The following is a 26,656-nucleotide window of genomic DNA, read 5'->3' as shown; positions in this document are numbered from 1 at the left end:
TATTTGGGTTTTGTGAAATAAATGAGCAACAATTGTGCTTATTTATTGCACAACAAACCAAAAGTCCAGAAAGGCTTTAAGAAAGAGGAAAGAAAAGTTAATATGTCTTACCTGCTGCCCTGCATAGGTGTCATCTGTCCATGAGGAGTAGATGCTGGTGTTGGAGGCTTGAGGTCACCTGGCACTTCTGTCATGGAATTGCTACCAGTAGACTGAGGGGTCTGTGGACCTTGAAGGGAACCCGAGTTAGCTGGCAAATACAAAGAAAAAAGAAAAAATGAAGCATGTGCTTTCTTTTGCTTCAAAAAAAAGGCAGAGAGTTGGAGACAAAGACCAGGTGTCTCATAATACACTCAAAAATCCACATAATTATTTTGACTAGTCTGAATACACCTTAGAATAATAGAAGGGCCTTTAAAAGATCAAGTCTAAGACCTCCAATGACAGAGTGTCTACCACCTTCTTGGGCAACCTGTTTCACTGTCAAATATTTTGTATCACCATGAAGTTCTTCCTAACATTTAATCGTTAGGAATTATACTTGAGATGGTCTATACGTTATAAAATTTCTATCTATCCTGTGTCTAAGAAATCAGCCTACAGATGGTCAGGACTCAAGGTAGTATTGGAAAGAGTGGCTAGTTTGTGTCCACACACACACACACACACACACACACACACACACACAACCTTTCATTTTATGTGACAAATTTCCTTTGTCTAGCACTCTAGTCACTCTATAAAAATACCAATCATGCCCCACCTCAGATCCAAACCAAAGCAGCCAGAAAGAACTAATCTACTATTCTAATGTGGAGCTCTAATGTGGAGCTCTCTAATGTGGAGTTTCATAACTTGAAAGTAATTCCTTGAAAATAATTTGAAAATAAAATTTAAACTTGAAAATAAAAACCCACTATAAATAGAGATGTAGGAGCTGAACTCAGTGATTTGTGGTATAGGAACAATGGGGCAAACAATGGAAAATAGGTCTGAATTAATCCTAAAATATGCATAATTTCAGGTTTTTGTGTATATCAAGAAACTAGTTGCTCTGTCAAGGAAGTGTTTGCTGAAATATTAATAATCATTTTTGATTTAACAAAAATTAGAACTGAAAAGGAAGCCAAGAATCATTTGAAACTGTTTACCAAAATATCAAATACTGAGTACATTTCAAGCTTTCCTCATGGCAACTTATTAAGGACAAATGACATTTAGTATTACCTTAACCCTAATAAAGATGAACTTAATTCAGACTAAAATGCAAAAACTAACAGTTGGCAGGACACGCCTGTAGCATTTACAAGAAATACGAACAGTACAGTATTTTCAGGACTAAATAATGATCTCTCTCACAGTGTATACTCATATAAGTACATTTGGCATTAAAAGAGAAAAGAAAACAATATACCCAACTGTGAATCTGCAGGCAGCTTTCTACCTACTTGTCATTATTTTTGAACTTACTTGCTAGAATAAGCAGCTGCAAAACGGGATACAGAGTGGAAGAAAAAGGCCTCAGTGATGATACAGAAGAGGTAATTTTGAGGCCTGCCAGTGCTATCCTGTATGCATCTACTCAGAAGTAAGTTCCGCTGTGTTCAATGGGATGTTCTCCCAGGGCAGTGTGTATAGGACTGCAGCCTGAGCATAGTTGGTCAGTGCATTCCAATAATTTATCTATTTTAGACTGATAGCTAGTCCCTTCTGTAGAGGATCACAGCAAGCAACAGCTTTTATTTTTAAAAAAATTCCAAAGACAAGTGCAAAATTATCATAACGCATTTTCGATCTACTTTTTTAATGACAATTTGAAATTATTATAAAGGATTCATCACATTCAGCCACAAATCATTTCCCCAAACAAAAGGGTCTTACAGTATCTTTCCCAAACAAAAGGGTCTTATGGTATAGTAGAAGATGCTCAGGTTTTTGTGGAAGTCAGGAGAGACAGAACCACCACCGGAAGATTCCTTTCTCTGTGCTCTAGTGGTTCCACAGATTCTCTGTAGGGGAGAGCAATCTCAGCACCGGGGTTCCACCCATGAGACCAGGTGAAGAAGCAGCTTTGAGTGGCAGGCTGGAGGTGCCCTGAATGCCACAACCACTCACCATACCTGGGCCTGCCTGGCTTCTCCACTTGGCTGCTACCCCATTCTTTTCTGATTGAACTCCCTGAAGACTGAGCCAGAAGAAGATGAGCTTACCTCCTCTTGCAGGGGCACTCCTAAACATTTAGCCACTGCTATTATCCTGTTTCTGATCAAAGGAGTCCCTGTTACTTCATTCCTCCCCTGCCACTTCTTCTAAACTGGTTGGGCGAGGAGAATTTTATCTCAGGATCCTCTACACATAGCCAGTTTAGAAGAAGGGGAGGAGGTGATAAAGGTGATGGGGGGGCGGGAAGAGAGAAGCAAATGTTTGCACAGAAAAAAAAAGGGTAGGAATCAGATTTTGGAACCCAGACATGGTCGGACCCCATGGTCGGTTGTACAGAAGATTTTCCAGGCGTAGTTAGCAGTGGGAAAATTCCAATTTCCCTATGGAAGAAGGGCCACTCTTGTTTTAAATGGATGAACAAGTCATTCTTAAAGTGAGACCCCAAAAGGAGGTGACAAAGGGCCCACCCCTATCCAATTTACCAGTGCTGATTCAGTGGTAACAGTGGGGCCTGCACTGAACCCTGTGGTGTGGGGGCAGTCAGGGAGGCCTCCTCAAGGTAAGAGATTGTTTATTCCCTTACCTCAGGACTGCATTACAGCTTCATTGGTGCTGGAAAGTTGGATAGGATTGGGCCCAAAGTTCCCCAAACAATTTAACACTGAAAACCAAATTAAAGTGAGCTTCAGGAGGATCCAAAAGATGTACCAGTTTGTTGATAATTTGCAAAAACTGTTGCCTACTTTCTTCCCAGAAGATTGGATAATAATGACTGCAGTACACAATTTAGTGTTTGTTCTTTGAGTAGAATTTGTAGGGTGTTGAGTGAAAAGTTGTGTTGGAAGGAGGGGAGGCATGAGGATGCTCCTCACCTTCTACAGGGATCCCTTAAATAAATCATATTGTGGTCTTGTTAGGGCTCCTACTTACAGTCCCCAGTAATTTCATTTTTCACCGATATGAAAATATATCCCTTGTCCTCTGAATCAGGAAAAGCCTGCTGCGAGGTGGTGGTCACTCTCAGTTTTCCAAGAGACTCCTATTGCCCCTGAATTTGTAGGGAAACCGCTAGTAATAACTGATTATTGACATATGCTGTCAGTATTTTACATTGTATTTTACATTACATACATACATTACCGCTTGAATACATAAATTACTGTGACAAGTAAAATGCTTAGATTCCTCTGCACTTTGCCACAGTTTTTGACTTGTTTTTGACTTTAAATGTTGGTTGCTTTGGTTTTTACTTTAAATCCAGCCTCAGTTTTTGGTAGAGACGAAATAATAAGTCTTTCCAGATCATCTTGTTTCACACTGCAAATATGTGTCTATTACTTGTTTGTTGAAGAAGATCCAGACATGTTTCCTCAAGGTTTAGCTTATCATCTCTTTAACATGACCTTGCTCCTGTGGCTTTAACGGCAGCCCCACAAAAAGAAATTAAGCAAGTCAAATATTTCCCACATTTTATTTTTTAGAGCAGGGGTGTCCAAAGTTTATGGCAGGAGGGCCACATCATCTCTCTGACACTGTGTCGGGGGCCGGGGAAAAAAAGAATTAATTTACCTTTAAAATTTGAATACATTTACATAAGTATACATAAATAAATATATTAAAGATGAACTTATATGAATGAATGAAGGTCTTGCAATAACACAAGGCCTATAAAAGGCCTTGTACAAAGCAAGGCTGGCCTTTCCTTTGCTGCTGCTACTGCATCATAGATGTGAAACAGCAAGCAGTGGAGGAAGCCCTCATCCCACAGCTCATGCGAGAGGTCAAACAGTCGCCCTCATGCTGAGAGTAGTTGCGTCGGGCCAGTGCGGGCTCCAACAAATCTCTGGAGGGCCAGAGGCTCATTGGAGACTGGGGTCTCCCTGAGGGCCACATTGAGAGGCCTTGGGGGCCGCATGTGGCCCCAGGGCTGGGGTTTGGGCACCCCTGTTTTAGAGTGAAAAGCTTATATGCTGCCCTTCTCCTACAGAACCTATTTGAGACAAGAAATAACAATAACTAACATAAAAACAATAAAGTCCTCACGCAGAATGTGCTGCAGCACTGCTTGGAGTGTTACAAGATGACATTTGCCTGCAAGTACGAATACTTTCAAGAGTCCTTTTATTTACAGTGGCTCAAATACCCAGTTAATAATAAAAAGGAGAGAGAGGCGAGAGGAAAAGAAACCTCTTCCACTTGCCAGCCATTTTTTTCATCACGCTAAAAAAAAGGAAACAAGAATGCAACCCCTTGAAACTCCATTAATAAGAGGCCTAACACGCTCTCTAGGATATCCCTACCTTTTGCCAGAAGCTACAAATGTATACTCTAAAGTAAACAATGGAAAGGTTACTGAAGGTTAAGTACATTCACATACTTCAGTCTTAACAGCCAGACGCCAGGCTGGGAAGATAATTTACACAGCATGAACTCCGTGCCCTAATTCTGACAAGGTTTCGTGGGATGCGTCACATGTCCACAGTGAATGGAGGTCAATCAAAGGGCACCTTTGTTTATAACCCAGACCCCTTTCTCATTTATCTTCCGCTGGGGATTCCCTGGCTGGCTGCGTGACAGATTTTGTGACATCACCTGTCAGCTAATAATAGAAATTCAGTCAGCCACCTGCCAGCAAAGATAGATGGGTTTTTGGTTACAGATTTACTAATTAAATGACTGGCTTACGCCTTCTTCCCCACCACTCCCCCCCCCCCGTTTCTCAGCTGCCAAGGAAACCTAGGGAGCAGCTCCTTGGTGTTCTCTGTTACAGCAGTCTCAGCTCTACAAGTTTGCTGTAATGAGCCCTTTTCTGACATCATGAAAATGAAAGTCTCTCAAATATTAGGGGTTGCCTCCGTTGAAGTAGAAAAACAATGAATGAATCTGCATATCAATCAGCTTAATAATGGTCACGAGATAACATGCATCCCACTGACTACGGGGATGCCTGCCAGAACACACACCTTGTGGTAATACTTTGGCATTTTTTCTCAGATGATTTCTGGGGAGAAATAGATGCAGTGTTATGAACCACAACAAATACTACACACATGCATCCCAATACTCCACTGATAACCCACGGCCCAATACTATCCAACTTTCCAGCACTGGTGCAGCCGCAATGCAGCCCCGAAGGAAGGGAACAAATGTTCCCATACCTTGAGGAGACCTCTGTGACTGCCCCTCCCTCGCAGCACATGCCCCATTGGTACAGCTGCACCCGCACTGGAAAACTGGATCGGATTGGGCCCCCAGTCATCATCATATTACTATTACCCTGCAGCAGTAGGTTCTGTTGCTTTCAGTGGAGTTTACTTCTAAGTTAGAAAGGTTAAGAAGGATTAGATCTTTAAAAATAAAGGCCTGGGTTGATGCAGGAAAAATCTGCTTTCTGCTGAACAAGATTCACTGTCCTTCCCTTACTTAAAATAGTCCAGTCTCTCTCTTTGGAAATGGAGGGCCATCAAAATGGCATAAGCACATTCAGGCGAGAGGGTTATTGAACAGGCACTGGAAAGAGCAGGCATCTCTAACTATGAATGTATACAGGGTCAAATATAGGGCTGCTCTTATCATTCCTGGGGGTTCCATTCCAGGATCCCCTGCAGATAAGGAAACCCACGGATAATGAAATCTGCAAGTTTCAGGGCTCTGTAATGCTCCAGAAGGAAGGGGACCTGTGCTGCCCCTGGCTTTGGGGAGTCCAAGTAGGTCCAACCCATGGGTTTGGGGATCCATGGATACTGAAATCCGCAGTTCTAAATTCGTGGATATGGCAGGCCCGCCTGTATGCTGTGCTGTGTTTATGTCTTCCCTTTTTTAAGGGGATCACATGGGCATATGCTCAAATGTATGTTCCACTTGCGTCCTATCACGTAACAGGATTCTTGGCCATAGAGTGCAATGCAATCGTAAACACTCCCTTTATCTGTTACCGGTCAAACAAAGTGAGGCCTGTGCTTTACGTTGCCCATTTGACATTCTACTTTTTTGTCTGTAACTTTTTAATAATTTCTACAACATGGAAATATCAGAAGGAAAGTTGGTACATACGTTCAGAACACCATTCTACATTTCAACTTTGAATCCCAACTTGACTCCTTTATTTGTTCTTGTGGGGACCAGAAAAGCTGCGATGCAATAACTGCCTTGCAGGTTAAGGCATGAGAATGAAGTGGAATGTGGAAACCTGGTGGAATGCGGAGAATCAGTGGAATACCGCAATCCCAGGCTATAAACTCTACAGGAGGGACAGGGAGGGGCATGTTGGAGGTGGGGTGGCCGTTTATGCGCCAGCAGTCTGTTGGCGTGTACATTTAGGACTCTATTTTGTGTTTCATGTTCCCCAGCTCAATCCCTGCATCAATTTTGAAAGGGACCAGGGAAGATATAAAATACAGCACAATGAAATATACGCCCTGAACATTGAAGATATTGCAATAACATTTAGATATCTGTTTATGATATAATTCCCTAGCTGAAGTTAGAATAACTGATTTAACCCACCATGATTTTTGATGGGAAGATGCAAAATACACTGTAATGTGATATCTGAAGCCAGACCTGTCAAATACTATCCTTTACATAAGAACATAAGAAGAGCCTTGCTGGATCATGTCTAGTCTAGATTCCTGACTCTCACAGTGGTTCACCAGATGCCTCTGGTAGCACACTAGTCAGCCAAGATATCTATATTCTGTGGCCACTCCCTTGCAACTGGCATTCAGAGATAGGCTAACCCAGAGAGTGGGTTTAACCCTCTAAACGCAGACATCATATAGCCTGGAATGGATGCCTGGAATGGATTCCAGGCATCCTGGAAGGTAGCGTTCTCTGAAGTGCTACCTGTTCCACGCGCAGGGCCAGCTAGGCAGGCGGAGATCAGGGGTCTCAATGCGTGGGTGAGACGGTGGTATAGAGAGGAGGGGTTTAGATTCGTTAGGCACTGGGGAATGTTTTGGGACAAGCGGGGTTTCTACAAGAGGGACAAGCTTCACTTGAACCAGAATGGAACCAGACTGCTGGCACATAACATTAAAAAGGTGGCAGAGCAGCTTTTAAACTGATCCCTGGGGGAAGGCCGACAGGAGCCAAGGGGCATCCGGTTCGGGACTCTTTATCCCTATGGGACGAGGATGGGGAGGTTAGAGAACAACGAGGCAAAGACAGAGTAGGAGAAGAAATTGGGAATGGTAGCGTGATGGGATGTGATGGACGGTTTGGCACAATGAGAGGATGTGGGGACAAAGGAGCAAATAAGCAGCCCATCCTGGGGCATTCCATGTACAAATGCTTTTATGCAAATGCCTGAAGTCTCCGAGCAAAGATGGGAGAACTGGAATGTCTGGTGACAAGGGAAAATATTGACATAGTGGGCACAATGGAAACCTGGTGGAATGCGGAGAATCAGTGGGATACCGCAATCCTGGGCTATAAACTCTACAGGAGGGACAGGCAGGGGCGTGTTGGAGGTGGGGTGGCCGTTTATGTTAAGGAAGGGATAGAATCCAGCAAAGTAGAGATTGAAGGTGGGTCCGACTCCATAGAATCTCTATGGGTTAAATTACCAGGCCTGAGGAGTGATGTAATACTGGGGGCATACTATCGTCCTCCAGACCAGAAACCGGAAGGGGACCTTGAAATGAGGAAACAGATCAGGGAGGGTTGTAATCATGGGGGACTTCAATTATCCTCGTATTGACTGGGTCAATTTGTGTTTTGGTCACAAAAAGGAGACCAGATTCCTTGACATGCTAAATGACTGTGCCTTAGAGCAGTTAGTCAAGGAGCCCACCAGAGGACAGGTGACTCTGGATTTAATATTGTGCAGTATTGAGGACCTGGTTAGAGATGTCAACGTTACTGAGCCATTGGGGAACAGTGATCATGCTGCGATCCGTTTCGACATGCACGTTGGGAGAAAATACCGGGAAAATCTCTCACAAAAACTCTTGACTTCCGACGAGCGGACTTCCCTCAAATGAGGAGGCTGGTTAGAAGGAGGTTGAAAGGGAAGATAAAAAGAGTCCAGTCTCTACAGAGAGCATGGAGGTTGCTCAAATTAACAGTAATAGAGGCCCAGCGGAAGTGTATACCGCAGAGGAAGAAGGGCTCAACTAAGTCTAGGAGGGTGCCCGCATGGCTAACCAGCCAACTTACAGAGGCCATAAAGGGCAAGGAAGCTTCCTTCCGTAAATGTAAGTCTTGCCCTAATGAGGAGAATAAAAAGGAACATAAACTGTAACAAAAGAAATGTAAGAAGGTGATATGGGAGGCCAAGAGAGACTATGAGGCCAGCATGCATTAAGGGGAAAAATAAAAGCTTCTTCAAATAAAATGTTAAAGCAAATGTTAAAGCAAATGTTAAAGCAGGAAACCCGCCAGAGAAGCAGTTGGCCCTCTGGATGGTGAGGGAGGGAAAGAGGAAATAAAAGGAGACTTAGAGATGGCAGAGAAATTGAATGAGTTCTTTGCATCTGTCTTCACGGCAGAAGACCTTGGGCTCCTCCTGACCAAGGAATTAAGTCAGAGAGAGGTTAAAAGAGATGTTTCAGACCTCATTGATAAATTAAAGAGCAATAAGTCGCTGGGCCCTGATGGCATCCACCCAAGAGTTATTAAGGAATTGAAGAATGAAGTTGCTGATCTCTTGACTAAAATATGCAACTTGTCCCTCAAAACGGCCACAGTGCCAGAGGATTGGAGGATAGCAAATATCACGCCAATCTTTAAAGGGAAAGAGGGGGGACCCGGGAAACTATAGGCCAGTCAGCCGAACATCTATACTGGGTAAGATGGTGGGATGCCTCATCAAAGACAGAATCTCAAAACACATAGACAAACAAGCCTTGCTGAGGGAGAATTAGCATGGCTTCTGTAAGGGTAAGTCTTGCCTCGCAAACCTTTTAGAATACCTGGAGTACTGTGTCCAGTTCTGGTCACCACATCTCAAAAAGGATATAGTGGAAATGGAAACTGTGCAAAAGAGAGCAACTAACATGATTGCTGGGCTGGGGCACCTTCCTTATGAGGAAAGGCTACGGCGTTTGGGCCTCTTCAGCCTAGAAAAGAGACGCCTGAGGGGGGACATGATTGAGACATACAAAATTATGCAGGGGATGGACAGAGTGGATAGAGAGATGCTCTTTACACTCTCACGTAACACCAGAACCAGGGGACATCCACTAAAATTGAGTGTTGGGAGAGTTAGGACAGACAAAAGAAAATATTTCTTTACTCAGCGTGTGGTTGGTCTGTGGAACTCCTTGCCACAGGATGTGGTGACGGCATCTGGCCTGGATGCCTTTAAAAGGGGATTGGACAAGTTTCTGGAGGAAAAATCCATTATGGGTTACAAGCCATGATGTGTATGTGCAACCTCCTGATTTTAGAAATGGGTTCTGTCAGATGCAAGGGAGGGCACCAGGATGCAGGTCTCTTGTTATCAGGTGTGCTCCCTGGGGCATTTGGTGGGCTGCTGTGAGATACAGGAAGCTGGACTAGATGGGCCTCTGGCCTGATCCAGTGGGGGTGTTCTTAAGTTCTTATGATTTTCTTCCATAAATCTGTCCATTCCTCTTTTAAAGGCTTCTAGGCCAAGTACCATCACGATGTCCTGTGGCAAGGAGTTCCACGTATTCATTATGTGCTGCATAAAGATATTTCTTTCTCTCGTAGTCAATTTTAGTGGCTGTCCTCTTTACTAGTAAAGTGAAATTCAGTTATAGCCCAAGTAGTACCAGTGGCTTTGAAGGGAGGAAAATCTAAGTTGTAACTGAATCCAACATACAAACTTTTTTCCACTTTTCAGTACCTAAGGATGGGAACTGTATTTGAGCAACTGACTTTGCACTAGTTAAATGTACTTCAATGGAGTGAAAGCAGAATCACTGGAACTACTGTGTTTTCCTGTCTTTACTGCAAAGTGGGATTATCTATCATAACTTGCAACATGCCACCTTTTGTATGGTTTACAATGTCAATGGGTTCATAAACTGTTTGAAAAGAAACAAACGCTAACAATTAGGTGCCCAGACCCTATGTATTAGGCACAATCTATACCTCAGCAGGATTACATGTACTGAAGTTATTTCCTGCTGGGAAAGCCTTTGCTGGCACAGATGCATCATTTATTCAGGGTCTCCTGCCCAGCAAACAAAACAGTCCCTTTCCTGGTTTTAAGCCCTGTTGTGTTTTAATTTTGGAAAGAAAGATTTCATTCATCCTTTGACCCAAATATAATGTTATGAAGACAGAGAGAACAAGGTTATATATATTAATAAATACCCAGTGTGGTCCTGCATGTTTGTTTGTTAAAACTACCTAGCAGGTGGGAAGAAGCAAACAGGATTGGGATTTAGGTATGCCGGGTTAGTGCTATTTAACCCTTTCTTTCTGTGTTGCAGGCCTGCTGAAACTTGCCTGCAGCCCACCCAAACCTGTTAGTCCAAGGAGGGAAAAGGCCCTTGTCACCACTGGAAACTTTCCTTCCATGCTAACAGCAGCTGGGAGGGAGGGGACATTTTCATGGTTGGAAAGTGTTAAATACCCATGAGTCATGGTTTTGATTCAGACCAGCTGTTATTTATTTGGGGGGAAAAATTGATAAAAAAAGACCTGCAGGACCAAATGCTTATTGTAAAGTGCAGCTCAGTCCTTAAACTTGGGATCTTCATTTAGAAGTACAGGTTCCTACATTTTTCTGCTTCACCAGCTATTAAAAAAAAAGTTAGATTTTTTACTTGGAATCTGACAACTTCATACTGTTAAGAAGGTAGAGAGGTGTAAATGCTGAGAAGTAAACACTGGCTTAGTACTGGGGGAAAATTTCCTAGCACTGTATGTTACTTGTTTATAGAACAGTCACGAAGCTAAGCGGTTCCAGCATCATAATCGCTTGAAATATGCAGGGTTCTCACAGATGTAATGGGGCTTGCCTCCGCAGTGCAGGAGGAGTCAGAGCTGATACCAACTGGAATTGTTCTTATTGAACTAGACTGAGGTGACATTAGTAACTAAACTTCCTGAGGAAATGTGGCATATCTTACAGCTCTTGCAAAAGCAGATGGTAGAAACATCCAAAACACTGCAAATCTTGATGGACAGCCTGTACAATTACTCATTTTTGCTAAACACCTTAATTATCATGCATATTGCAAACATGAAACTAGCTGTAGACTGGAAATGATGGCATGTCCAAAGGAATAATGTCTTTACAACCATAAGTATCCAATATTTTTTTTCTAGTGTGATAACCTGTTTATAGATTTATATCTTCCATGACTGGATCCTGATTGATTATTCTGTACGGAACACTCCCAAAGTGGGCATGATGCCTTATAGTTCCAACTTGGCATTTTTAAAAAATGTGCAGAGAATTACACTGAAATCTCCCTACTATAAGGACTTCAAGACATAGTAGTTGAAGCTTGGCAAAAAGCAGCCTAGATATATCACCAGTATTTTCTAAGAGGGGCAAAGAGAATTGATTATTGGATTTCATTGATTTAGGGTGTTTTCAGTGCTCGTTATTATTCGCGTGCACGTAAACACCACAGATATTTTTACCATCTTCCTCAGCATGACTATTTAGTGTGATTTTTTTGGTATCTTTGGTACTGCTTTGTGGATAGGGTGGGACTCACTTCTGAGTAAAATCCATAGAATAAGACTGCACTGCATGTTGATAATTCAAGCATCTATTATGGGAGATTTCAAACTATAGGACAAAGAATGGTCTGCATTCAATAACACAGCCCCTCCTTCATGAATATGGGGAGGAGCTTCTCTGGCCTGATTCCACTCCCTGCACACATGGGTGGAACGCAGGGCAGCGATTTGGGGGATACAGAAAGTAAGAGGAAGACCTAGCAAAGAAAGGCTTGGCTGCTGCTCAGCACCGTTCTCTGCTGCACTGACTCACCCACCCACCCTTTGTGCACCATCTGAAGCCTTGCTGGTTGCTTGTTAGGGGGTCAGATAGGAATTTTTGTCCCCTACGCCTGGTTGGCTTTAAGTAAGTAAGTTATTTTGCCTACCCTAGACTGACCAAGGGGTGGGTAGTGCTAGGAAGGACATGCCTGGTGGGTCAGTGTGGCCCAGGAATAGGGAAATGGTGTCTGTCCTTAGGCAATAAGAATTGTGAGGGAACAACCAGAACTGGACTGCAGAGGCTTTCCGGCACAGGGATCCAGGCTGGTAATCCCTCAGAACAGTTCCCATGAAATCCATCTTCCCCACTTATGTAATGCAGACAGTATGCTTGGAGGGGGCTGTACCTGTTCTTTCACACCCCTTATTTTGTGGTGGGCAGGTCAGTATTGAGGATCTGCTGGAGAAATACAATCATGAAATATTATGGTCCAAGTTGGTCAAATATCTTCCATTCATTCTTCTAGAACAGCGTATCTCAAACTGTAGGTTGGGACCCACTAGGTAGATCATGAGCCAATTTCAGGTGGGTCCCTGTTCATTTCAATATTTTATTTTTAATATATTAGACTTGACGCTACCATGGTATGTGACTGCATTTGGGGAAATATTACAGATCTGTACTTTTAACAAGCTATTATGTATATACTTTAAACAATGATGGTAAATGGGACTTACTCCTGTGAGTAAGTGTGAGTAGGATTACAGCCTAGGATTGCTAAAAATTTCCCTGATTGAGGATGTCACTTCCGGTCATGGTGTCACTTCCGGTGGGTCCTGACAGATTCTCATTTCTAAAAAGTGGGTCCCAGTGCTAAAAGCCTGAGAATCACTGTTCTAGAATACTGTGTGTTGTCTTCCTAGTTTCCATAACTTCTCTTCTTCGGGTCTCCTGTTCTTTCTGGCACTTATTCCTCAGCTCCCAATTGCCTTTTCTGTGGTCATGTTGTCCTCTTTGCTCAAACTTCTTCCTACTGCACTGCTCTTTTTCTAGGATCTCAGTCTCCTCCAAATATAGACTCCTCTCTAGCTGTTCAATCACTGTGTAACATCATCATCCAATTTCTGCCAGAAATGTCTCCACCTCAGTATAAAATCTTATCCTGCATTACCCAGCAGAACTGAAAATGTAGGATGGGTAGGACCAAAGGTTTATTTCCACTGAATGAATGAGCTGTTCCATTGGAATAAAAGAACCTTTTGATCCAGCCTGATGAATGAATAAAAAAAAGAGAGTCTAAACAAAACTGGAAATTCACTTTAAGGAAACTGGTATTCTTGACATCCTATTTACAATCAAATTACTTGTTAGATGAAGTCCAAACAGAATAATACTGTGATCACTCAGTAGGCCTATCACTGGTGAAATTAAATAAAATAAAACAAGGAGGTCAGATATTGCTTTTCATATTTCATGATTATATTTGTGTAAACTCCAGCAGCTCCTTGATATTGTATAAATAGATGCTTTAACAAGTTAGCAATTGAAACCAGTGGCAAAAACTCTGGATACATTTAATTAACTAGATTACACTTTAATAGTTTAACCAAGAGATAAGATGAATGGTGGAATTATTCACACTATACAGTTTATGTTTGCAAAGGTTAGCATGAAAACTCATGTATATTTATATGTAATCACTTCTGAGTTAACTGCTTATATAGGTTGTCCCACACTGCCAGAATCTATTTCATTCAGGAAATTTGCCAAGTTCACCAGGAATACTCAATCGTAATAGAGGCTCAGAAAACATAGGGTGTTCTGTACAAGTAATTCCATCCACTCTGCACTTTTAGAAAATGTTACCCAAATGCCTGTAGTTCTTCAGCTTACCAGGAGATGGCGGCTGAATCTTTGGTTGCTTCTTGGTATCTCCAGTGCTGAAGACCTCTGGAGGGGGTTCCTCCCCTCGTTCAATTTTGCATTCAAAGGCAAACAGGTACTGAATATATTGTTTTTTCAGGGAACTGGCCGCACTGCTTGAAGTGCCAACGTTTAGGTTGGTTGCCAGCTCACGCCACTTCTTATTTTTATTAACCTAGCAAAAATAAATAGCAGAATCAGTGGATTGCAGCAAAGTGGATTGATTAAAGCCCAGAAAACAAAATCAAAAAAGAAAAAGCACTTAAAGCCTTGGTTTGTTGTTTTATTTGCCTCTTTTAACTAACGCTCATTACTCCCACTCTCTGTAATGCACAAACAGCATTTACATTTATAAAACCATTAAGAACCTGCTGATCACCATGTTAAAAAAAATGCTTTGCTTTTCAAGAGGCATCTTCAGGCTGCCACTGCTGCTTCTTCTTCTTTTATTTTTTTGCACCTTTTTGGGGCCTGTGATGTACAATTAGCCAATTTACCTTCCACCTGATATGTACTTTGTGTATGTACACCTTTGTATATGTACACCTGATATGTACTCTTTGACACAAATATGCATTCCAACTCTAATTAAAAAATAACTTCTAAAAACAAATCTAAAATAGTAATAATAAGGTTGCTATTTCACTATTTAAGTGCTTTAACACTGCTATGAAAGGTAATTGCTCTTCCAAAATAGCCACCAGTTGAAGGATCATTTAGCCACTAATGCTTGACTCAAGTTATTTAACTTCATGGCTTCTTGTAAGGGAGATCAGCAATTTCTTTGCAAAACAAGATGTACAGTAAAATAAAGCCCAGTATGAATTACAATGAATTATGAATGAATGGAGACAATTCATTCCAAGTTCATTATTACAGACTTTCTAACAAATGATGCATTCCTGAAATGATTTTTGCTATGCACTAGATAACATTTAAAATTATAGTTCTTAGGACTGCAAACATGTGCTTTTCCTATGTAAGGAAAAACTGCGTAATATGTATACTCTTACATGTGAAAATTGCAACTTTCAAACACATTAACATAATGTAAAATACACAGTTGGGCATTCTTGACATGTGATAGCATACCCAACTTCATTATTTTTCCTGTACCTGATTCTTTTTTACAAACACATATCATATTGGCAGAGAAAAGATCTGAAATGTGGAATGAAATATGGAACATTTTTTTTAACCATACGGCAGTATTTCTGAGGTGTTTAGTCAATGAGTTGAAATTGCCTCAAATCCAAATGTTCTCATTATTTAGAACATTAAGTGCAATATAAGTACTTTGGCTTAACTGACTTGAGAATGGGGATGTATGTAAAACAGAACTTAAATCCATCAGTGTTTTGCTGAAAAAAATAATAGCTGCCAATGGAACTGAAAACCATGATCCAGAGCACGCTTAGTGGGGAGCCAGCCCAATGGATTTTGAAGGAACTTCGATATAAGCACATTTAGGATTACTGCCTTGATTTGCTTATCAGCTTCAAACTGAACAATTCCTGTGTATGTGTTACCCAGTTCGAGTTCAGGGATTAATATGAGAAATCAAATGATCACAAAAGCATTTTTTACCTGGGCTAAGCCTCCAATCTCCTTAACACAGACATAAAGCCTGAAAAGGTCCAGTGGCTTCTTGCCTACAGCGGGAAGGCTGGCTACAGGTGTGCCCCTCTCTTCCATGAAGCTAAGATAACGATCCACCCACATTTTGCGCTCTGGTTCATTTCCCAGCTCATACATTTTTGTGATCTTCTCTCCAGTTGTGGTAGAGGAACTTGATTTCTAAAGCAAGGACATTTCAAAAAAGCAATTGGGGTAGGGGCAAGAAGGGAAAAATATAGTAAGCAATTCACAACATTGACAAAGAGAGGATATTAAACTAAAGCTATCACACAACAGTCAGGAATGAAGGCTACTAGTTCAGGCACAAACAATACATTCTGTCCACATGCTGCAGGTTGATTATCTAATTTGTGAAACAAAGGGCCCAAACTCCCCACTTTTATTATTTTTCTGTTTCATTCATTTAAATGAGCTTTGGATCTCAGAAGGCCTCAGGTCATTCAAAATGTAGTGGTGTTAAACTATGTGTCATATACACAAAACACAGGACTCCCAGTCTAAAAAGTAAGACCACCAGAGTTAAGCAGTTAAAACAGATGCCACTACAGACAAAAGAGAGTCAGGAATCTCATCTTCAAAGAAATAACCTAAGAATTGGGTAGGACTAACCATTTCTATCAAATCTAATCTTTTGCCATTAGTGGCTGAAAAACTGCTAAGTTTTGTATTAGAAACACTTGTATTAGAAAAAATGTATAAATTCTGTTCAACTGCAGTGCAGGCATGTGCAGTGCATGCGTTGTCAAAATACTTAATAGTGATCAATATATTAGTGATCTAGAATTTTCTATGGTCTTCTGAGGTCTGTTCAGGTTTTGATTTATGAAGCCATTAACTGACATGGATCTTTCACATATGGCACACCACCACTTTTTGTATCTTCCTTGAGTTAAGTCCACACAATAAAGATTCTTAAAGAGAGGTTTCTCAACAGCTGGAGGTTTACCAACGTCCGAATCTCTTTCATAGTAAGACTTTCCTACTTATAACCACCTTTTAGTAGCTAGGGTAAACCTGGTAGGATGTTGGAAAGGATTTTGCCAAGTATGGATTTTGAGAGTTTTAAAAATGTCAAGGTATGTATGAATTTTACATGTTTTATATAGAGAGAGCTTGTTTTTTAGCTTTGGTTTGGACGTGTTGTAATGTGCAATGAGTCATAAACAGATAATGAGAAAGGGCTCAGAGCACAATCCTGACCCAGTGCTAACTCGACGCAAGTCCCTTGTGCCATCCCAGGAGTGCTGCGAACATGCAATAAATAGTTCATGATTACTCTCCAGTTGGCTGAGCCAGAGCAAGGACATGCACTGACTCCCAGATCCAGTTCCCAACCAGGTAAGTTCACGCCAGGTTGGAGGTGGGAGGGCAGAATGGAGGTGGGGAGGGGGCATTTTTGGGTGGGGGTGGGTAGACTAGAGAAGGATCGGGCCCAGGAGGGGGGCAGGATTTGTTGCGGCACCTTAGGCCACATCCTAACCCCCACTACCGGCCTGATTGGCCTTACACAGGCCTCTTGGATTTGCGTCAGCGAATCCCCCATGGTGCAATAATAATCTGAGCTCTCTATAACAGTAGTTCTCAAACTGGTGAGTCGCGACCCACCAGTTTGTGTAAAGGTTTCCCTATCCCTTTAAGGGGCGGGGGAAGGAAAGAGGGCAGCAAGGTGATTCTGAGGATTACATCACTAAGAGGGGCGGGGGGTGTTTTTTACTTACTTTTACTGATGTAGGGCTGCCGCAGCCTCCAGGAGGCATGGGGAGCCCTGCCGAGCCCTCCGCAGGGCTCCCTGATGTTTGGAATGTTGAGACATTATCGTGCGCAAAGCACTTCCTCATTGCATCGCAAAGAGGAAGTGCTTTGCGCGCGATTATGTCTCATTGTTCCAAGCATCAGGGAGCTCTGCAAAGGGCTGCACAGGGCTCCCCGCGTCTCCTGGAGGCTGCAGCAGTCCTATGTTAGTGAATGTAAGTAAAAAGCATCCCCCTTGCCCGCCCCTTAGCAACGTGATCCTCAGGATTATCTTGCTGCCCTGGCCCCTCCCCAGCAAAAACTTACTTGGGAGTAAATCTCCCTAAAAGTTGGAGAACCACTGCTCTATAACAATCAGTTCTCCCATTGGAAAACAAACTATTCTACCTCTGTCTCCAAAAGAGAGCAGCAGCCTTCTCTGCAACCTGCTCAGGGTGAGTGGCAAAGATGGTTACATGAACTGATGCCCTAAGCCAATGGTTCTCAAACTTCCAGGGAGTTTGAGTCCCGCTGTAAGTCCTTGCAGGGGAGGTGGGAAGCAGCGACATGAACACCAGGATCATGTCATTTTGGAAGGGCGCAGGGGCTTGGCTAGACTTACCACAGCCTGCAGCAGCCTCCTAGGTGTGCGGGGAGCCCCACGCCAGCCTCTGCAGGGCTCCCCAACATGCAGAGACAGGCAAAACAATGATCACAACCCACTTCCATTTTCTCGATTGCAAACTGGAAGTGGGTCGCATTCATTATTTGTGCATTCTCTGCAGGTTGGGGAGGCTGGCACAGGGCTCCCTGCTCACCTGGGAGGCTTCTGCAGGCTGTGGTAAGCCCAGCCAAGCTCCTGTGCCCCTCCAAAGCGACATGATCCTGGCAATCGCATTGCTCCTTCCCCCTTCTCCACCACATAAGGGGAAGTGCCTTAACCACTGCCCTAAGCCATTTTTTGTTGCCCCACTGGAGGCACACCTCCTACTCTTCCCACCATGCTGATTCCTGCAAAGAGAAGCTGGCAATCTTACTACCTTACCTAAGAAGGCATCTGTGATTGCACAGAGCTCATGATTATGTGAGTGGCAATCAGAAAGCATCTGCAGGCCCACACAAGCATGCAGCCTAGGGGGAACTCAGCCAGCCACTCTCCCAGTTGTGCTGGTGTTGTGGCTGGCACTCTGCTCAGCCTTGCTGTACCAAAAGCCAGGAAATTTGGGGCCAATTTAGAGAAACTCTGGGGACATTCCCAAAAAACCCTGAGACTGTCCTGGGAAAACTGGGGCATCCAGTCACCCTAAAAATGAGAGGCTCTGGAAAAGTTGTTTTTAATTAAGAACAACACCATGACCCTGACAGCCTTTTGCCTTACAAAAGGAATCCTGTTGACAGTAACATTTCCTATACAGTGTTAGCGCAGCATGAAATAAAAGATCAAATTGGTTTTTAGAGTATTTAACTAATGAAGAATTATTAATTCATTACTAGGTTGAATTTGGACTAAGAAATGCAAATAAAGGTTGCAGTGGGATAATGGGTCTTGACACAAGACTTACTGTACTGCATCCCCCACAGCTACATTGCTTAATTTCGGGGGTTGTTATTTCGTCCACAAAAATTGTCCTTCAGCAATTACGCAGCGAACTGTTTGAGGAAGGGTTTTAGAAGTTGAAAACTTCTAAGGGCGCAATCCTGAGTGCATCTTGGGCCACCGCAAGTTCCTTGCACCAGCCTAGGAAGGCTGTGAACATGCTGTAAAAGAATTGACTGGGCCAGCACAGGGATGTGCGCTGGCCCACGGAGGATGACTCCAGCCTCCATGCCAACTCTGACTGGGAGGGTTGTGTTGGCTGAGCTTGGCTGATGCAAGGATCTGAGGTGGGTGGGGGGGGGAGGTGTTCTGGGGTGGGGGAGGGCAGTCCCATGGGTGAGCGGATGGGGGAGCGGGAGGCGGGCCTGGAACCCGGCTGTTATGCTGGATCCCAATGCCATTTCCCAAGCAGTGCAGAGCGACTGCAAGCCTCCTGAGATGGCACAAGTCTGAGGAGACTCATTGGGGCTGAGGTGGCTTACCCGGGGGTAAGGGGAAGAGTTTCCCCTTGCCTCTGACTGAGCAACTTTGGGTCCCTATCTTGCGCTGGATACAGCGGAGGCCTCCTGGCCGCTGCACATATTACATATCTTTTTGGATATGCCAGAATCAGCTTGGAACCCTAAGATGTCTTTGCAGCTTTGAACAGCAATGCAAAACAAGCAAACACATTATTTATTGCCCCTGAAGAACAAATTACTGCAGCTAACATTGGTGGTGTTAATTAATTTCTGTATTTTCTCACTTGTGATATCACATGCTGTATAGTGGAAACAAATGTTATCTCCATTTCATACAGCCCTTAATAATTTTTCACTCTGCTGCCATACTCTGCTGCTTGCCTATTACAAGACACATTCAGATTTAATGACCAAACAAAAGTTTTCAATTTTAGAGAGTGAAACGCTGCTTCTTGTAATGCTGTATCATCAGAGAAAGAAAAGTACTTTCAGTCTTTTCTTTGCTGGGCACTTGTGCTTCTATATAAAGGAAAATCACTTTTCAGCAAGGTGGCAACAGGCCACAAAGTGACAACATAATCTGAAAACCTCACAATTTACAGAAGGTAAGAAGGACTTCTCACTGCTGGAGCTTTCAGGCTGTCAAGCTCAGCGAACCGGGTGCAATTTTCTTCTAAACTGAAATATTAACTTTGAAAGAATAAGGAAAAATCTTCCCAGAAAGGGCTTGATTTTCTACTGGCTGCACCCCACAGCTAAAGACATTAAAAATTTCACATTTTGCACATGCCACAGCTCAGCCATGCACAAATTACAGGAGTGCTGTATGGACGGATTCAAGCTAGAACATATACTTCCTTGAAGGAAGCTTTTTATAGTTCTAGGATTTATTATGCCACACTACTGATAAATTATAAACTAAAGTCAATTCAAAAATCAATTCTGGAACAAAGAATTTAAAAAATAAATGCCCAATAGAGTTTTGTTGATCTACAAAGAATGCTTTCTTTAAACTAAAGTAACTGGTGTGAGTTAAGCAAAAATATTGATTAAAGGTGATTTCTGAAACAAGATCATATAAATTTCCATCTCCAATTTATTTTATCCTGTGTTGTTTAGAAATACGTGTAGCAGCAACAAACTCTGCGGATGCAGATTTGCTCCATCTACACTGGCATATGAAACATGCTTTTTGCAGCAGTTGTGCATTTCTTATCTTAATCTTTCAAATTCTTTCTATATTGGATTAAGATCTTGTCAAAAGGCACATTGCAATAGATTATTTTTAACATGTGTGCATGCAACACATGCACACAAAGGTATGTATCTAGAAAAAATGGTTACAGTAAAACACATAAAAAGTTCCCATAGGAGCAGAACACCATGTCTGATATATTTCTGATTGCTTGAAGGATTCTTCAGATTGCAAATTCCTCTCTGCAAGAACTGTTGCAAGAAATAGCAAGGATCACCAGCAATTTGTATGTTATTGCAAATGTCAAATACAGGGACTGTTGATTATCACAAGGGAAAGTTGGCTATCCTGCACACATCTGGTAAATATCCAAACTTAGGAGTTACAGTAGTAAATGTTGATGATGACCATGTGGTGACTACCCACATTCATTGGTCTATGTGTATTCAGATGATTACCAGATATGTGAAAGATTGCTAACATTCCCTTGTGATTGTTGAGTAACTCCATATATTGGATATTTATTGTGACATATTAGGAGGTAGACTCCTTCTGTGTCAAGCAGGATAGGTGTGAAAGGAAAGCCAGTATCTGAAAGGGGGCCCTTGGTGGGAGGCAACAGAGATGACATGATGGGACCTTGTATGGTATGGTATGGTATGTATGATTCTTGTATATACTATATTGATGATACAGTGAATGTTTTAAGTGCTTTCACTTTGTGTATGCACAAACACTCTCTCTCTAAAACGTACATGTTGTTATTTGTCCTGTGTATGTAGACACAAAGTAAATATAAGCAGACCATAGGAGCAGGAGAATTGCAGAGACTCAGCTGGAAGCCCCTGCAATAAATAATTACATGACCAAGTACCTAAAACTTCTCCCTCTCCAATTTGCATCAAATATTGAAATTAATAGACTTTGGGCGCAATCCTAACCCCTTATGTCAGTGCTTTCCAGCACTGACATAAGGGCAATGCAGTTCTGAAGTAAGGAAACAAACATTCCCTTACTTTGAGGAGGCCTCCGTGAGTGACACCCAACTGCAGGATGCAGCACACATCCCATTGGTACCGGAAATGCTGGAAAGCACTGACATAAGGGGTTAGGATTGTGCCCTTTATAATGTAGGGGTATAATCAACTAACCTGTACCATGTTGGGTTAAGAATTTACTTGTGGCTGGAATTTCTTGCAGAATTTAAATTTAGTGAAACTGTGGATATGATTTTTAGATGACCAAAACTTGTACTAGCCAGCTGACAGAAAGAACATTAAACTGCTAAATTGATCACCCAAGGTATGATGGTTTATATTGTATAGTCAGCAAAACCTAACAAGTTGTTTCTTGGAAATAATTTCCATAGAAATAAAAGTACTGGGTTGAAAAGTAGACAGAATACCTAACTTGGGTTATCCACAGTGACCTACAACTTTTAAACCCCATGTAAACATAGATATGTGCTCTGTGAACATTTTGGACTAATTTTGAAGACTGAAAGAAGAGATGAGAGTAAAATCTACATTGAAAACACTTCTTCACCACCCCCCCCCCCAAATTGAAGTAGTTCTTTCTAATTTATGTTGAAACAAAACATGCATTTCTAACAGGTCTCTTGTGGATGAATAACAAAGAAATCATGTATATTTCCTACTCAATAAATGCAATGGACTTCTAGAAATCTTGGGAAAGAATAACAGTCTATGCAGTTAATGTTTCCCTGTCCCCATGTAACAAAAAGTAAAATACTATCAAAAACAAAAGCTCATCACCAGTTTGTAGAATTGTCCATTTGGTCAGTTGAATTGTCCAGAAATGGTCAGATATGGTCAGTTTTGAGCTTAGAGGGAACGCACACCACCAGATGCCTTCTGAGACTCAAAGTCATTGTCTTGTTGGCCTCAAAACTAGGCTTGTTGTTTCTACACTTCTGCCTTTTCCCACAAGTCTTAGATGTGCAAAGTTCTTTTCTACTTTTGGTGCTGTTTTCACACCAACAGCAAAGGGCTTTGAACAAAAATATCAAAATTCTTGAGAAGAAAATTTATTTGAGAGTTGCGAAGGTCTTTTGCAATGGTGATTGGTACTGGTAATAATTTGGCCCACTTAGAAGAACATAGCAGCCTACGTGTCAGAGAAGCAGTTTAACTGGGAAGACTCACAACCCAATCCTAACTAACTTTCCAGTACTATGCAGCCACAATGCAGCCCCAAGGTAAGGGAACAAAAGTTCCCTTACCTTGAGGATGCCTCTGTGACTGCCCCAGCACAGGATGCAGTGCCTGCCCTGTTGGCACCTCTGCATTGGCACTGGAAAGTTGGTCAGGATTGGGCTGTCAATATGTACAGGCTGACTGATCTATTTTAGTCTTAATGGTCCAAACTAGACCTTATGATGAGCATGTGGCTGTCATTGGAATTCTCAGTCAAGTATATAGCTCCTATTCCACCACTGCAATGACTAATACAACTTACTCATGTCCTAGTATCATGACATTCTATTCTTCCTTTTTAATGGCAACCAGTAATGTGGAGCAGGGTAGGGAAATGCAGAACACTGTAATATTAGAGTATGGATAAGTCCTTTTCTAGTTTATCCCTCCGTACCCTCTAGCACACGTGGCTGTTGTTTTCAGTGGCAGACCCATGTTTATCAAGTATCTTTCTGATGAAGTTAAATGGTACAAAATCTTTTTAGGATCCTGTTAGAGACAATCATACTCCTTCTTATTCATTGTTTTCACATCTTGTCACTTGAGATATTCTCTTCTGTAGCTATCTTTGTAAAAATCAGGTTGTATCTGAATCAGGGTGACTCTTAAGCATAATTACTGAACTGTTGAAACTGACAAGCAGGACTTTCCATTCTTCATGGGATCCAACAGTAAAACGGTGTTAATGGTAATTATTTTTCTAATTTAAAAATGAAGTTAAGTCAAGTCATCCTAGGTGTTTGTATTTTAATTTTTTAAATGAAGAAATAATTTTAGATTTTATAATGGTGTCTGAAAATTATATGTGGCTTTCTCAAAATGGACAGTGTCCATTTTGAAAATACTGTGCATAAACATACTTTACCCTGTGCAATTTTTACTGAGTACAATTATATTTGGAGATTACTGCATTGAATTATAACTTACATGATTGAATGATTCCTTAAGATAGGAGAAATTTGCATCTAGGTTCCCCCCCAACCTATTTTTAAGACCAAAATCATTAAGCAAGTGGGAAAAAAACAATTTTGCAAAGAGTTTGGACCCAGTAACGAAGACAGAATGTCCTTATCAACACAGTTAGCATGCTCTGTAAGCTGATGCATTATGAGAAATATGTTTTCTTCACAACATCTGCTGTATTACAAGAAAAGCAAACTTCTGTGATACACATGAAATTAATCTTTAATTCGGGCTGGACCAAATTTTGCCCTCAGTCAAGCAAGCTCAGTTTCCATCTGCAGCTGAACCAAAGAATGATGAGCTGTGCCTCAGTAACAAAGGGCAGAATTTAGTCTCTTTTGTCAATACAAAGAAAGATAATCCTTTAGCGGATAAATAATGAAGAAAATCTATAAAACAAACAAGCAAGCATTAAAATATAATTAAGTACAAAAAAAATAAAAACAAAAGCCAGAGCCACTTACAGGGCTTGATGGAGTCTTTGGCCAGCCTGGGCTGCCAATGCTATCACTCTCATCTCCATGAAATGAGGAGATGCTAGCAGAACTTGGGGACATTGGGGAAGGGACTGGCAGGTTGCCTGGGGTTGGGGGCTGAGAAATACCCTGAGAGCTGTAGCTATCCTGTGGTAGAGGAATAAAAAAAAAGGACAAAGGCAGGGCAAACTTTATTAAAAATGAAAAAAAAATACATCCAGTTTAACAGATTGACCATTTTTTTCTTTCAACTGTATAAAATATAAACAGAGAGAGAAAGACACACAGAAAAACATACACATCAATATATATAAGATATTAAAACAACATTAATATAATTTGGAAAGTTTGCTGGATGCTTGGCTGAAGTCATTATGCCACCATGCTTCCTTCAAGCTAAATGGAGTGTCAAGCATGGGTTTCCCCTTATGAGATAAAAGGAAAAAAAACAGCTGTTCACCTTATTTTAATTAAATAAGGCAGGAAAGCAAAATATTAAAGTATGCTGCTGCTGCTGCTGCTGCTGAAACGGCCAAAACAGGAAGCTGGAACTAAAGATAGAGAAAAATGGCTGCAGGTATCAAGACCAAGGGAAGACCAATTTTTTTCCCCACCCAGAGTCTTAGCTGAATTTCCACACACCTTTTTGCTTAAATGTCTTTGCCCCCATGGGTTAAATGCCATAAGAACTAGTAACTTTCAGATCCACACAATGAAGGGAAGAAAAGAACGGAGATTGCACATGAATGGAAAAAAAAGAGCATGCAGGACAGAACAGAAAAAGGCAGGCAGTCAGAGAATGAAGGACAACATAGCAGTTCTGCTGTGCCAAACCAACACCGCATGCGGCGGAGGAAAGTACCTTTTTGCTGTCAGGCTGAGGCGGCCCTTCTTCTTTTCCATCTGGTTTGAGAGGAATAGGCAGTTTGGACTCGCCTGGAGTCATCATATCTGCAAGACCCATAGGTGCTAATCAAAAACAGGAACACAGTTTAGCACAAAGCGGTTGGCTTCTTGTTGATACAAAACTGATGGTACAAGAAATGTATGATATACCAGTACCCTTCCTTTTGTGGTAGTCTAGGGATGCCAAGAAGTCCTTTAGATTTCAGCAACTAATTTTTGATAATGTGTTATGTGTAGTAGGGGAAAATGTTTCCCAATTAGTGCATCATCACAGCATTTTCAAACCTGAACTACCTTAAAAATATAAAGCATGTATACAAATTATCGCATGATTCCCTTTAATTACTTACAACAACATAAGCCCAAACCATTTATGCTTGCCATGGTAATGCTGGAAAACAATGACTGACTTCATTAGGCACCTCTTTGATTTGTTGGTTGGCAAACCACACTGAATTCTTAGATTCAGGGTCTCAAGTACAAACATTACTAGAACATTATTATTCGTGCTGCTTTCAGATATAAAATAATTCAGCCATACTCACACTACCAAAAAGTTCCTGTGATTACTAGCATTTATTTAACAGTTATGGTAGTAGAAGCACCAGTCAAACAATAGAATAGCAAACCAGAGTACCCAGACCCAAGATAAATTTCCTGGCCACCTGGGATAGTAAAAAATAAGAAATGGATGATTTTGTTCCCATGAGGGTGTTTTTGTGTAACCATTATGGGAACTGTTTTCTTCCACTTCCCCCTAGTTGTGAACAATCACTGACTCATTTATGGTTAATCTATACATTTACTTTGTTAGCAGGAATGACAAACTCCAGACTCGTTCCCACCTCTCCTTCCCCACTGATGTCCCATCACTGATACACAATGCACAGGCTTGTGCTGTGAACCAAACTGTTGCACCCACAAATTATTACAGGCCAGTCAGATGAATGAGCTAATAATTCAGACATTATTTTATTAGCATACAAATGGAGGTGTGAATGATGCTCACATCAGCTATTCCTGCTAATCAACGGAGGTCTGAATGGGCCGTTGTGGTATGTTTTCGGAAACACAATAAACACAATAAAATTCTTATGATTACATCATAAACTCTCACATAATATTTCTTTGAGCCTCTTAGTAACCAAATCTCAGGCCTACACCTGGCTCAAACGCAGCTACATTCTTCAACTCTGATATGGGCATTCGGGTCTTTTCCTCCTTTAAGAAGTCAACTGGGAACACAGCTGAATATTGATACTTCTTGTTCAGATAACACTTATGCAAACACTTTACAGAGGTGTGCCAAAGAAATGTTCTTTTTTTCCTCAGTGTTATGAGAACTACAGTATAGGGTCATTGTTGCAGCTCTGCACTTCCCGCTTCAATTCTCAGGGCAAAAGACCCACTCTGATAAAAAATGTGCACTGTATTTGCCCTGTACAGCTGGGTGTGCAAAAATTCATACATGACATATGAAAAGCGCAGGCTTTGTACTCCCAATTCCCAAATTCAC

At 41.7% G+C, this 26,656-nt stretch overlaps 1 protein-coding gene across 8 annotated transcripts in view; it reads right to left on the bottom strand.

The window, feature by feature from the left end:
- The window catches only part of ARID1B (AT-rich interaction domain 1B), a 505,408-nt gene that overhangs the window by 20,830 nt on the left and 457,922 nt on the right, over window positions 1-26,656 (bottom strand). For 4 of the 8 annotated variants that reach the window (XM_066615941.1, XM_066615967.1, XM_066615959.1 and 1 more), the window contains 5 exons: window positions 25,097-25,203; window positions 24,223-24,381; window positions 15,545-15,754; window positions 13,928-14,132; window positions 112-250 (listed from right to left, as the gene is read on the bottom strand). In XM_066615941.1, coding sequence (XP_066472038.1) covers window positions 112-250; window positions 13,928-14,132; window positions 15,545-15,754; window positions 24,223-24,381; window positions 25,097-25,203 — 820 coding nt within the window. The remainder of the gene's footprint in view (window positions 1-111; window positions 251-13,927; window positions 14,133-15,544; window positions 15,755-24,222; window positions 24,382-25,096; window positions 25,204-26,656) is intronic. The other 4 variants (XM_066615976.1, XM_066615994.1, XM_066616003.1 and 1 more) reach the window with 2 other exon arrangements.

Source organism: Tiliqua scincoides, chromosome 1 (assembly GCF_035046505.1).
Source record: "Tiliqua scincoides isolate rTilSci1 chromosome 1, rTilSci1.hap2, whole genome shotgun sequence".
Taxonomy (NCBI): domain Eukaryota; kingdom Metazoa; phylum Chordata; class Lepidosauria; order Squamata; family Scincidae; genus Tiliqua; species Tiliqua scincoides.
The sequence above is the reverse complement of the archived record's forward strand: the minus strand, read 5'-3'. Positions and strand labels throughout refer to the sequence as shown.